This window comes from Gymnoscopelus braueri (genome assembly GCF_963280865.1).
Source record: "Gymnoscopelus braueri genome assembly, chromosome: 18".
NCBI lineage: Eukaryota > Metazoa > Chordata > Actinopteri > Myctophiformes > Myctophidae > Gymnoscopelus > Gymnoscopelus braueri.
The window spans coordinates 37693359-37707035 of NC_137618.1; the positions used below are offsets into that span (position 1 = coordinate 37693359).

Here is a 13677-nt window from a genome sequence, read left to right on the forward strand (position 1 = left end):
TTGTTCTGGAAGACTTAAATATTGGACAGACCTTGACTTTGCGTTGACACCCGGCGCCCTCCATTTCTTATGCTCATTTTCTGCAGGTTGAAATACTTGCCCCGCAGAAAACCATAAGCAATGCAACCAGCCGTGAAAAAGGTGTGCTAAACCCCCGTAAAATCCTTTAAAGTGAAATTGGGATGGAGTGGGTATTTCTGCCTGTGCTCACAGGCATTAATCAGACCCTATACGCTATGTGCACCGCAACAACGGCTGTTTATCTAAGCATACTTGTATGACTCACAGACTAAAGCGGGTAGGGTGAAAAGAGCAAACTTCAATCCCAAAGTCACTCTTAAGTTGTGAGCAAGCCTTGGGCAAGCGACAAAAACAAAAAAATCTCCATGAATTCAAGGCTCATGGGGTGTGTAATTGATAGGGGAAAAAATGGGTGAACTAACCCTTTAAACCCTAGCTTTATACTCAGTGAAATGGACCATCTGTGTCATTTTCTATTTCTTTGGCTATTCAAAAATAGCAGATCTACAAGGTCATAGCTACGAGCTTGTAGATCTGAAACTATTTTTGAAACATTTTGAAAAAAAATTGCGCAAATCTTTGAATATGTATTTTTTTAAAGCAAATGTTTTGGTGAAAATGTGTGGTCCAACAGGTCGCTCAACAACAGTGACGTGTTTCCAAGTGAAAACATCATCAGTGTCAGTAGTGCTGAGCGCTGCTAGTGGTCCAATTGTTTTTCTTTTGTAGATGGAGAGGCTGTACAAGTGTCAAAACCCACACAGGCAAAATAAAGCGCTTTCACCAAGGGTGTCCATCAGCGCTGACCCCACAAGGGCAAATTCTATTTATTGCCGAGTCGTGTATATTGTTGTTGGACGTCAGGTATGTTTGCACAACATACAAGGAATTTGTCTTTGTGAGGTTGGGTTACTACACTGAATAACAACAGTATTAAATACTTACAGATACTGTAAAGATAGAAATTATGCAATGTAAAACAAAATCTATATATTGACTTACTTTATCTTAATGTCCACTGTGGGATCAATACAGGTCTGTCTATCCATCCATCCAATATCAGCCTCTATAAAATCCAGCGGCTAATTTTGTTAACATGGGTAGATAAATATGAATTATTGCACATGTTGAACCGAGTGCACATAGGGCAGTAGCATATAGTACACATTCCTAATAGCACTTGAATATAAACAAATGAATTGTGTGAATTATTGCACTGGTGTTGAGTACACAACAGTATACACGACTTCCTACGATGTCTACTTCCATACAGAGGTGCTTGAGCTCCATTTCTCAATGCAGAGATCTTAAATCAACAAGTGACGAGCATTTGCCCATAATGGTTTTGTTTGCAATAATACATTTATATAGAATTTAGCAGAAATATTTACAACATAGTCGTCGCAGTCGACATTTTTGTAAAGGTATGACTTTATTGTTTTTTTTTCGCAAGGTCCTTATTATAAGGGGCAACACTGTACATATGGCTGGGCACAGAAAAATCAACAAAGGCAACAATGACTTCTTGGCATAAGTGTGACAAATTCCCACACAATACAAAGACCTTTGGGATAATAAGACAGAGGTGGTCTCTAAGTTAAAAGGCATACTGTAGTATGAAACTTTGCCCTTGTGTTTACATAAAACAGTAAATATTCTTTTTTTACCCATCATTTCCCTGTATACCAGCAGTTATCAGCCACTGGAGTAGTGTGGTGGTGGCATTTACCTGCAGAAACACATTGCCCACTCGCTGTATTTTGGTGTTTTCACCGCTTGATTTGGTAGACGGGTGCTGGGCAGCCAAAACAATGAAAACACCAAAATACAGCGAGAAGGCAATGTATTTCTGCAGGTAAACACCACCACACTACTCCAGTGTCGGATGACTGCTGGTATGAAAGGAAATGACGGGTAAAATATGTATATATTGTTTTGTTACGTAAACACAGGGCAAAGTTACATGCCATGCCTTTAAGGTTTAAACATTTGATAGTACTGTGGAGGCCCCTTATGACCAACACATGGATAGAGTAAACAAAGGTAACTAATCGTTTCCACCACAAGATAAGAAACGGAACACCTAATTACAGCATTATTTCCATACCTAACTCTGTAAAGCAATCTTCCAACGGTTGGTGCAGCAAGTGCTGCTTATGCATACTATGACATGTAAAACTCACAATGAACACGGAGCACAAAAATAATGCTTAATGTCAGAGCGTCAGCTGAGACGGGACTGAACCGCAACATAGCTCAGTAACAACCACAATGTTTACGCTTAATAATAGATTGTATATTTGCTTTCACTGACCCAAAATGTCTTATTCAATGCTTCCTGCCATGATATGGCACAGAAACGGCTAACACATTATAATTTCATTCATAAGTTTTGTTCTTGTTGTTGGGATACCTATACAAATGTAAACAATTCTTTAATTTGGCGGCCTACAGTTAAAGAGCTCAAAAACATCCCACTGGAATGCAAATTACAAAAAGACTAGTTCCCTTTAATTGTTTCGCTATCCCTGAGAACCTTATTTATTCATAATGACAGGAACCAACGTCTTGAATAATAAAACACAAGTTCAGCAACAGATAAGCCTTTAAATATTTATAGCGGCTTAAGCTAGGGATTTGAAAAAAACATACTGTAGCGTTCAATTCGCCACACAGCTAACGATAACAGACGGGGCGTGGCCCCTGTATTGATGACTGCGCTAGGCTCAGAGGGCCAGCAGGGGAGTGGGGGACATTGGCTCTGGGGATTTCAATGACTTTGTCATGCCTTGAAGCTGTTGTTTTCCCACTGGATGAGCTAGATGCGTGGGAGAACTCTATCCAATGGAACCCATCCCAGACCAGCTAGGCAAATTATGCTCTTGGCTCCTTGGGTGTAATTTGGCTGGGGTAGAAATGCATGCACATAAAATAGGCTGTGTTCAATTAAGCCAATACCCTTAATCTCCCAAGTATAAACAAGAGGTCAGAATCATCCCAGCATGCCCCCAAACATACAAGTACATGGCCACCAGCTGAACACAGAGGGGAGTGTGGTCAATTGTCCTAAATTCATCCAAGCATAATTTGTAATTATCGTTTTGGTTGCTGTATTATCAACATGCATTATTCGTCCCACTGATCTTTCCCCATGGTTTTGTTTGGGCTCTGTCGAAATACAAAGCCTAAACTTGCTGGAGGAAAGATGGAATCCCATTCTAAGTGCAGGCCTGTGGTACAGAGGCAACACACCTACCTAGAGGTGTGCGTAGTTGAGCCACTTCAGCACCCTCTGGAGGCCAAATCTGCGGACATATTGACATACAGTACATACATGTACAGTATACACAGACAGAAACAGACCACCTCATTACAAGAGTTCTGCATTGCTGGGCGGCTCAACCAAAGCCTAAAATAGCGGATCTACAAGCTCACGATGCATTGCATTTGTGGCGCTTTGTGAGCTTGTAGATCTGCCATTTATTTACTTATAAATTAAGCATGATATTAAGCGTAGCCTGATCACTACAACCAGAACAGGAGGCCTCTGACAATTAATGTTTGGAAATGCATAACGCATGTAGTGTATCAAAGAGCAATTCACATACATTTTTGGCATTTTATGTCCCTACTTTTTTTCCATCTCGGTTGACTTTCTCTGGTCCGTGAATGAAGGGAGCTGGAGAAGCACCAGGCTTCTGCTCCTTAGCAATTTACATAACTACACTTTAGAGCCCGACATCACATCACCACATATTATGTCCGTAGTTCTGCTGAATCATTCTTTTCAATGCACATCATAAGGCCACAGTTTTAAGCGACAAAAAGATTTAAAGATGTCTTTATTTTAACCACATGAACCCAAGCATCCCTATTCTGGGGGGTAAACATTCCGTGAAAATAGCAGATCTACAAGCTCGCAACGCATCGTGTTGTGAGCTTTCGTAGATCGGCTTTTTTTTCCGGTGAAGAGATTTGGTGTAGAGGGGTAACAAAAGAAGTGGACCTACAATAGGGCCCTGGGTGACCCCCAGTCAATGACGTATATAGGGTTTAAGTGGTTAAAAGCACGATTAAGCACGATAGCATGGAACCATACAAAATATTTGTTACTTTATTTCACCCCGATCACATGAGATTACTCGATACTACTTTCGCCAGAACGCAGTCCCACAGTTTAAATCGTGTGTTGAAACTTGTGAAACTTGTGATACGGCAGAAATCATGTGACTTTGGCCTTTCTCTGGGAGTGTTGATTACACGTTTTATATTCCCGTTAACCTGTAACAAAGCAATTATTTTTTTGAATGGCTCCAGTTTCTGGACAGGAAGGTTCTGTACAAAAATATCGGAACAAATAGTTATTATGTCTATATCAGCATATTCCTCTCCTAGAGACAGAGCATGAATAGAGTTGAATAAAGGGTGGTATAAGGACCCCTGTGTGTGGTGTGACATACAGCGCTGTAGCTAGCTGCAGGTGGCCTCTATGGCAGTGGTTCTCAAAGTGAGGTCCAGGGACACTCAGGCTTCCTTTGGGGGGGGGGGGGGGGTTCTAAATGGACCCCAGGTCTGTAACTCTGAGAGCATACCAATGGAACCCATTGGTACGCTCTCAGAGTTATGGGGGGGTCCTTGAAATTAAAACGATTGAGAACCACTGCTCTAAGGAACAACCATAGCCCTACGCCTCTAATTAACTTCACCACAGGCCTCTTTCAGTCACACAGACACCACCCCCAGGGGTTGTGCAGGGGGGGCCAGTATTGCATAGATACAGTATAAGATGTAGCTTTTTCACATAATGCTGTCACAGTATTTGGGTGACAAAAGACAACGTTTTAGTTTGGTTTTTAAAGTTTTTTTTTCTTCTTCTCTCCATCAAAATATCCATGAAAAAAGCAAGTCGTCTCAAGTGGTCGGTCTGACTGTAGGTACTCCGTTGGGTATTACAAACGACGATCGCAGCGGTATAAAAAAATAAGCCTTTCGCTGAGGTCATCAAGTCTCCCATGTCAGTGCTGATAGGGCCCCTGTCAAGGTCAAGGGTCACAGTGCAACGACAAGCTCCGGGCCCCCCCCCTCCCTCCCGCTCCCCCCACCGCCGCCCCAGCCTTAGAGCTCCTCCTTCCTCTTGCCGACCTTCTCCTGGTCCCGCCCTCTCAGGCTGCGCATGAAGCTTATAAACCCCGCCTCCTGCAGAAGGTAAAAAGCACAGAAGAAAAGGTCAGTCGATGAGAACCACTAAGTAATATTTTACCCTTTTTCTAAATATGGGTGATTTCCATGATTTCGCTACAGCCAAATATTACATCATATGGTGTCACAATTAGAGCCTTACTAATGTCAGAGTTTTGGGTCCAATACCGATTTCGGAGAGTCCTAGACCAACGATACTGATTTGGTTTTCTTATCAATTTGAAACATTTTAAATGAAAATTTTAAATTTAAGTTCCTATTTGAGAACATTGTACTTTTATCTAAAAAAACATTTTTTTTTAGATAAAAAATAAGCACAAACTTTATTGTCTTTTACCACTAAAGCCCCATTACAACATTTCAACAAGCTCAATGCGACATAAGGCAACACGTTGTGAGCTTGTAGAGCTGCTTTTTGTGTGCCTAAAATGCCATGGCTAAAATAGAGACCCCAGGTTGAAAGTTGTTACAAATCAAGACACATCAGCTGCATAATTGCCGATACAGAAAAAAGGCGAATAATGGCCGATGTATCGGACTATGGTCTGGCTATGGTCAGAGTTAGCTCCTAGTGCTGTGGCACATGATTGCACACCACTGTTCTACTGTAGATAGATCTTAAATAAGAAATTTGGCAAGATTTCTGCTCATCACTCCCTTGTATGATCTAATAGAGATTAAGTGATATAATACTGTCATAATAGTATTGATTTATTGTAAACTCCGTTCCCTCTTTTCAGTCTATTGACACAGAGGGGTTGATCCAGTCTATTGACACAGAGGAGTTGATCCACCGAGGATATTAAAGCCCCTGAAGGTGCAGTCAAAAGACGATATTAATAATTAAGTAGCAGAAACACATTTGTGTCCTGCAGTACGTTCTTTGGGTTAAGTCGTCAAGTTACCCAGAGCCAAATGTGATCTGCATCTTACCTGCATGCACAATGAATGATCCGATCGTGTCCTTGCGTTTACATCTGGCTAACTTTAAATTAGATCAGACCACCTCCAGACATGGTCTGGCAGATCTAGTCACATTTTGATTTCAAAGTGTGCTGCATAAGTTTACACCTTGCGTTTACATGCGTTTTTCCTTACCCAGATAATACACAGATACAAGAACTCATTTTAATGCAAGGTGTAAACAGGGTCTAAGACATGAAATGTTGCTACTGTAAGTAACATGTCCCTCTATTCAAATGTTCTTAACTCATAGGCCGCCATTATCGCATTAATGCGATCTAATAAATAGCGCGCCTATTTGCGATCTATGGTCTTTATTGATCTTTATGCTCTGATCACGCTATTCTGTAATGAAACAGTCTAAGTTTCAGGTTCCACTTACTTCACCCACCACTGCATCCGGTTTCATGACTTGGGTTCCGTTTCCGGTTTTAAATTTTTTCCCCCCAGTCATTTTCGACCATAATAGGGAAACAAACGGTTTTTCACACGCTATAAAAAACGATCGGAGACCTCCCCTCCTATAATCTATGGTCTGGGTGACGAACAGTCATCCCTGTCGTGTATCACATCGTAATTTTCGCCGATCAGAGAATCTGACACCATTTCACATCCGGTTCATGTGTTTGACTGTGTGAGTGGGTGTGGGGGGGGGCGAGTGTGTCAGCGAGCTGATCAACCTGGTATGTGCTGCTCTCTAGTGGTGGAACGATCAAAACGATTCAAATGTCCAGCCTGACTTTCTATATGTGAATTAAATAACAAAATAACGAAACAAAAAAACACGAAAATCGCTGGCAAGGGCTATGAACGAGGTTTTAACTCTGGCAGTCAATGAGTTAATGAGTCTAGGCTTCATCTGGAGAGGTGCGATCAGTGTCATGGAGGTGCAACAGAGACAAGATTGTTCTCTTTTCCAAAGTCACAGAACAGGTGAAACGCAGTGAAACCTACCCCTCGATCTCCGTTGTATTTTTCAGCGAACTTCCCATAGTTGTAGTAGCTGAAGGTCGGGTAGCCCTCCACCGCTTCCTGCTTACACAACTCATGGTTCTGTCCTTTGGTGCAGTCCACAGCAGCATAAGCAATCTGAAGTGGAAGAGAAGACCTATTAGCTTGAACACGCTGCCATAGAAAGCGCACCATTGACTTCCATTATAAAATTAAAGTGAGATGAGCGAGATGAGCTCCAGACACTCAATAGATGGCTGGACTGGGCTGTCATATTTTAAATCACGTCTGAAGATGAGCAGGGTGCTCGAAACGTCACTCAGGTGGCACCAAATAAAGTCATCAAACTACAATGTGCAAACCTTTATTTATTTTTTCTTAGATGTTTGGCTTTTGAAGTTTAGCACCGACCGCCTTCAATCCTTATTAAATCACGTCCTTAACCAAAATGTTCAGATTCAGTTATTTATTTTGAGTTATCTTATTGTCGTTTAATTTGCTGGGTTTATATTTCCGAATCCTGTTTTGGATTCATTTGAATTCCCTCACTCACTTACACTTCTTATTGCGCTTTTGTAAAGCATTCTAACCGTTTAGAAAATTGATGCGTGGTTATAAAGTTTATTAGCATTACTATTGATCAGAAGTACATCAAGGATGCATGCAGCAAGAAAACAAATTTCATGCTCAATAATTCTCAATAGAACTGAATACCAACTGTAAAGTGAACATTTACCATAAATGCCAAACGCACCATGCCCAACGCATTCTGCTGTTTCCAAATTTTGCCATGAAGTACTGTGCATTCCTCTCCTGCTAGAGCTAGACCATTTGGAGTGGGTGGAGGAAGTGAAAAAAACTAAACAAAACAAAAAAACAATCACTCCTACGTAAAAACCGAGAAGATGGCCGTTGCATCGATGAGGCGTACAATCGTACATGCCCACTCGCTGATACAAAGAACACTCTGGGTCCTATTTTGCGTGTCTTAAGTATCAGGTCTTATGACTTAACTTAGAGACCTGGAGGCGTGGTCAATGCTGTTTGGCCACTCAAAATAGCCAAACAGTATTGGCCACGCCTCCAGGTCTTAAGTTAAATCATAAGACCTGGTACTTAAGACGCGCAAAATAGGGCCCTCAGCGTGTTCTTTTAGACGGTGCGAAACCAACCCCCCTCTCAGGGTGCTAAGTGCTCCACATTGAATTTGTCCGTCCCCACCAAATAAACCGTCCATGTCCATGTGTCCCCTCACACTGCATAGAGAATTGATGCATTTGATAGTTTGACAGCCAATCACAGTGTGCTCTGTCTCGGAGCAATGGTAGGAAAGTGCTTGTTGTAATTATGTAATACAGAAGCCATTTGTGTTTTTCTTCAATGAACATAAACGCATGATTGTCATGGAATGTCTTTCCCTTAGCCACTTTCAACATGGCTTCACAAAAAAAAATAGCAAAACAAAAATCTACAAGCTCACAATGTAATACAGCGGTGCAAACCAATGAGCTTGTAGATCGGCTATTTTTGGGAAATATTTTTAAGATATAAGATATAAGTTAATAGTCAGCCTTGTTTGCAGGCATCCAGGAAAGCCACCAGGCCCCTGTGAAGAAGTGAATAGAGATCTAAAGAGTAAATATTGCTTAAAAAAGGAAAGCCTTTTATGATGGTTAGCTTATCAGTTGTTGTTTTAAAGCATGCCTCGAGGTGCTCTAATGCCGAGGTGATTTCATGGATGACATGACACAAGCTGCATACTAAGCAGTGCTTATAAGTGTCAAATGTAACAATAAATAAATGTAATAAATGTGTTATCAGTACACATTATCTCTATAGCCACGTGATCAAGACGGATCTGTCCGATTCTTCATATTTCATCCTGATTGGCTAAGAGTGACTTCTACTGCCTGGCGGAGACCTGTGCTCCGAGGAGTACATTTTTCTAGTTTCAACTGAAAACATGACTTCTTCACTTAAGAGACCATTTTACAGAGGACTGATAGAGAGCTTCCTCGGATGGCGCAATGACAATTACCTAAAACTCAATATCAGCTAAACCACAATGAGCTTGTGGCGGTCTAGCAGAGAAACAGGAGGCCCACTGTACTGGTTGTCATCCAGGGAGAGGAACTGAAGACGGTGCACTCATGCAACGACAATGGGGTCCTTGCCAAATCAAACTAGACTGGATTTGACTTGACTTTGTTAAGCTTTGTTGTTCTTGTTCTGCTGTATGTCTATTAGTGTGCAAATTCATTGAGACAGAGGGAGACAAAAAAAAAAGAGTCCTTATACGTTTTTCCATGCTTGGCCAATAAAGCAGAGTCTGATAGAACACAAAGTTAAAGCCAAGACAGTAGAACAGTGCTTCAAATATGGATGTTGCAGCAAAGAAGCTCCACATTTTAAAACGTGTATCCTGGCAGTGCAGAAGATCTATACCAGGGCTGTCAAACTCATTTTAAGTAGTTCACGAACCTAATTAGGCAAATTGCAACTTCATGTTGGCCTCCTGCTGTCAGTCTACGCTAGAACTACAAAGTGTTTCACTTCACAAATTTCATTTCTTCTGTGAAGATTGAATATCAAGCATTGCTTTTTTACAGTTGAAGAGGCTGTTTTGGTAGCTGTTTTGGTAGCCCCACCCTTTTTTATGAACAAGCCATTTGCATTCACACATTAGCAGACACAAACGTAGAACTAACACAACAATTTGTAAATGTAGGCAACACAATTACGCCCATTGTCAGGCCTGCTTCCAGCAATCTAACTGAACAAAAATAAACACAGCCTCACTCCTTGAAGTGATCACATTTACAATAGTGATAAAATTCCCATGAATCACAATATTGACACTCAATATTTCCTCATGCACTTTGCTTACATGTCATAGTGTCACTCATTTTTGACTTTCTCCTTCCAGACACATGACATCTCCCGGCCTTAACAACCTGCCAACATCAGGGACCAGTTCCTGAGCGGTTATTTCTATACTGACATTTGGACAACAGCTGCCAGCGCAGTTTGAATTGGTTCATTATGGAGAACACATGCTCTCAGAGATATGTTGTCCCTAACATGCAAACGGTCTTGGAGACAAAGTCGGTCATCTTGGCGTACATCGTCCCCAGGTATTGATAGAATGAGTCCACAATCAAAGCTGAGGTACACTGAACATCAATTAGTTTCACTTGGAGCTCCTCCAGCACATTAAAATGCTGCACTGATGACAAATGGCATTGAATTAGTGAGAGTTCCTGCTCGAGCTGAGTGAAGACTGGGGGGAAACGATTCTGAAACTCACTTCTCTGTTGTGATATTTTTTTCTTGTACCGGTCCATGTTGTAATTATTCCCATGAGCGACGTGCACGTTGCAACGAGGGGGAGTGAGAGCTGGGCTTGCTCTGGAATAGTTGCATATCCCACAGGCCTGGTTTTAATTTGAAAGACACGCTCATAGTATTCCATTAAAAAAAAAGGTTGCTGCTGCCTTGCATGTCAACATTAACATAATGATATATAATGCCTCCGGTCGCGGCTGAAGATGCATAAAACAGGAGAGAAGTTTGAAAAACACAGAGAGGAACTTTTTAACAGCGGAAGCCAGATATACGCACACACTATACACCCTTAACTGCCCACTACACTCCGGTGCTCATCTCTGGGTATAATCAATCAGGTTTTCTCCGAATTGACAGCAGAAAATGAAGTCATGGAGGATTGTTTTTCAAAGGTCCACAGCCAATTCCGCTATTGATCCCTCTTCAGCTGATTGAGAGCCCCACCGCATCTCATTGATCCCCACAGTCAGTTTTGAGAGCAGCTGCACGTTGTCACTTGGCGTGAGCTCAAGAGTCTGGGCCTACGGCGTTTTTATCATTAACCCGTTAAGACCTGAGGCCGATTCTAAAAAAAAACGTCTTCTAAATCCTAACAGTTTTCTGAAAAATAATGTGTTTCTATGTCAGTGGTGCTCAAAAAATGTCAAGGACCCCCAATAATATTGTATTTGGCCGCGGACCCCCACCTCAAAACATTTTGCTCCAGGGACCCTCAGAAGCAAAGCTTTGAGTTGAAAATGTTCGCTATATATATATATATATATATATATATATATATTCACAAGATTTGCACAAATTGTCACGATTAAAAAGAAAAAACAGCAGATCTACAAGCTCATAGCGCGTCACTTCGTACCGCGCTACGAGCTTGTTTATCTGCTATTTTTGAATAGCCCAAAGTATAAAATAATGGTTAAAGTGGTTACAATCCAAAGTGACACAGATGCTTGCCCGGTCTTAATGGGTTAAAGTGCAGCCCCGTGCTCGTGCTGGGCTGGGAATACTGAGAGCTACACGTGTTCAGATCGTCCTTCACTACAAAGTTCCGGAGACATTATAGGATGAATTACAAGTATGACCAGCGCATAATATACTTGCATCCAGGAAAGCATTAAATTCGGGTCAGCACAGTGCACGACAGCCGTTTTAGTTTTGACTACAGGTACACGTGTACTGCAGAGGAGAAAAGTACGGCCTCCTGCAGACTGCCGTTGGGCAAACTTGACTTGGCAAAAGACAAGGTTACAGTGCAGTTATTGTTACAATATCACCATATATGTTTGTGAAATAAACACTTCCAACTAGGGCTGGTAAATTAATATTCGAATTCCTCGAATCCTTCGTCGAATATGGGGAAAATATGTATATTCGAATATGAAAATTTATTCGGAAAAAAAAAGAAAATGCTTTATTCATTTATTTTTATATTTATTTGACATGGACAATACAAAAAACTATGTATTATTGGATCCGAGCACTTGATACATTGTTTTTTGTATTGTCCCTGTCAAATAAACATATACAAAAAAATATATATATTTTTTTTAAAGATATTTTTAATAATAATAATAATAATAATAATATTAGAATATATTCGAATATCTGCCAATTTTTAAGACCAAAGAATATCATTTCTGAGGAAAGTCACCAGCCCTACTTCCAACCCACAATCCCACATCAATTTACTGGTAGTCACATCGATCAAGAATTCAATGAGGAAAATAAAATAAACATCCCCCCCAGCAAAGTGGGCCCACAGCCATCCTTGCTGCAATACAGGCCACAATGAGTATAGCTCTAACTGGGTGACTTGACCAGTGGTGGAAAAAGTACACAAATGTTTTACTTAAGTAAAAGTATCAATACTGCAATGTAGAAGTACTCTGTTACAAGTAAAAAATCCGGAATTAAAAATGTACTTAGTACCAAAAGTAAAAGTACTAAAATGTTTGAAAATAGCAGATCTACAAGCTCACAACGCATTGTGAGCTTGTAGATCGGCTATTTTCAAATAGCCTATGTATAAAATAGGGCTAAAGTGATTAGTGTATGTTTTATAATGTAATCATTTATATCTGCAAAGTAACTAGTAACTAAAGTCTTCAAATAATTGTAGTGGAGTAAAAGTACAATATTTGCCTCTGAGATGTAGTGGAGTAGAAGTAAAAGTATAGACAATTGGAAATACTCCAGTAAAGTAAAAGTACCTCAAAATTGTACTTAAGTACAGTACTTGAGTACATGTACTGTTATGGCAATATTGGACTGTCATATATTGATCTACAATTTCTTGATTGTATGCATATCACAAGTTGCCATTCGCCTCACACCCACTGTTGTGGGTGTCCTTTCAGGTGTTAAGACACCTCCTTTGTGTTTATTCCTCCGTGTTAAATCAACCCTTTTGATCAAGCTATGTAAATCAATGGCCATGCCAGACCTATTGTTTCTTGGTCATGGGACCCCCTGGGCCTGACTTGGGAGAGAGGTATAAAGACACTGAGAAAAGATATGAGGGGGACTTCTTTTAAGAGAGCTTGGAGGGAACACCACGGTCGGAGGAGCACCTAGAGTGAGCTCAGGGTACAGGCCCTCTTGGGCTATGGGGGGACAGGACATTGAGGAGAAACATGCTTGTTTTTGATGCGGTTGGATTTGACAAATAAACATATTTCTTATCTATTTCACCTCGACTGGATATACATTATTTCCATAACAGTACTTACGTTACTTTACACCACTGGTGACATCAAAGCTAGTGTGAGGCTTGTTGTGTTTTGTCTATATCTATGGTGAATGGAACGAGGCAGTGCAAGCTAATAGACTGTGATCCATCCCGGCCTGGCCTCATATATACTGTGGGCCATGCTTTATAAATAATAGTGAGGATGAAGGAGTAAAGTGGTGCCCCACTCTGTTCTAAGCAGACTTACTGTAGTCACTGGACTAAGTACAAAGTTGAAGACTGGAATGGAATGAGAGGATAAATGGTGGTAATGGGGACATCTAGAATCAGAATGAGGAATCTGGACATTTAGCCTGTAATCCATCTTGTACTGGGCCAAAATGATTATTATTCTTACTGGCTTCTGAGGATTTCATTACAGAATCGGTGAACATTCAATCTTCATTACTCCCTCCCTTAGAATGAGTGCTTATCTGACTGATGTGCCTTAAGGTCGAAGTAGTATTATGGGA

At 40.9% G+C, this 13677-nt stretch overlaps 1 protein-coding gene across 1 annotated transcript in view; it reads right to left on the bottom strand.

Annotated features, from left to right (window-relative positions):
* Positions 1 to 1436: 1436 nt before the first annotated feature.
* Positions 1437 to 13677, bottom strand: part of pdia5 (protein disulfide isomerase family A, member 5) — a gene marked incomplete at its 5' end in the record, with an annotated part of 112361 nt that continues 100120 nt past the window's right edge. Inside the window, 2 exons of the mRNA XM_080412224.1 lie at positions 1437 to 5217; positions 7138 to 7272. Of these exons, the coding sequence (XP_080268350.1) occupies positions 5137 to 5217; positions 7138 to 7272 (216 nt within the window). The 3' untranslated portion in view covers positions 1437 to 5136. The remainder of the gene's footprint in view (positions 5218 to 7137; positions 7273 to 13677) is intronic.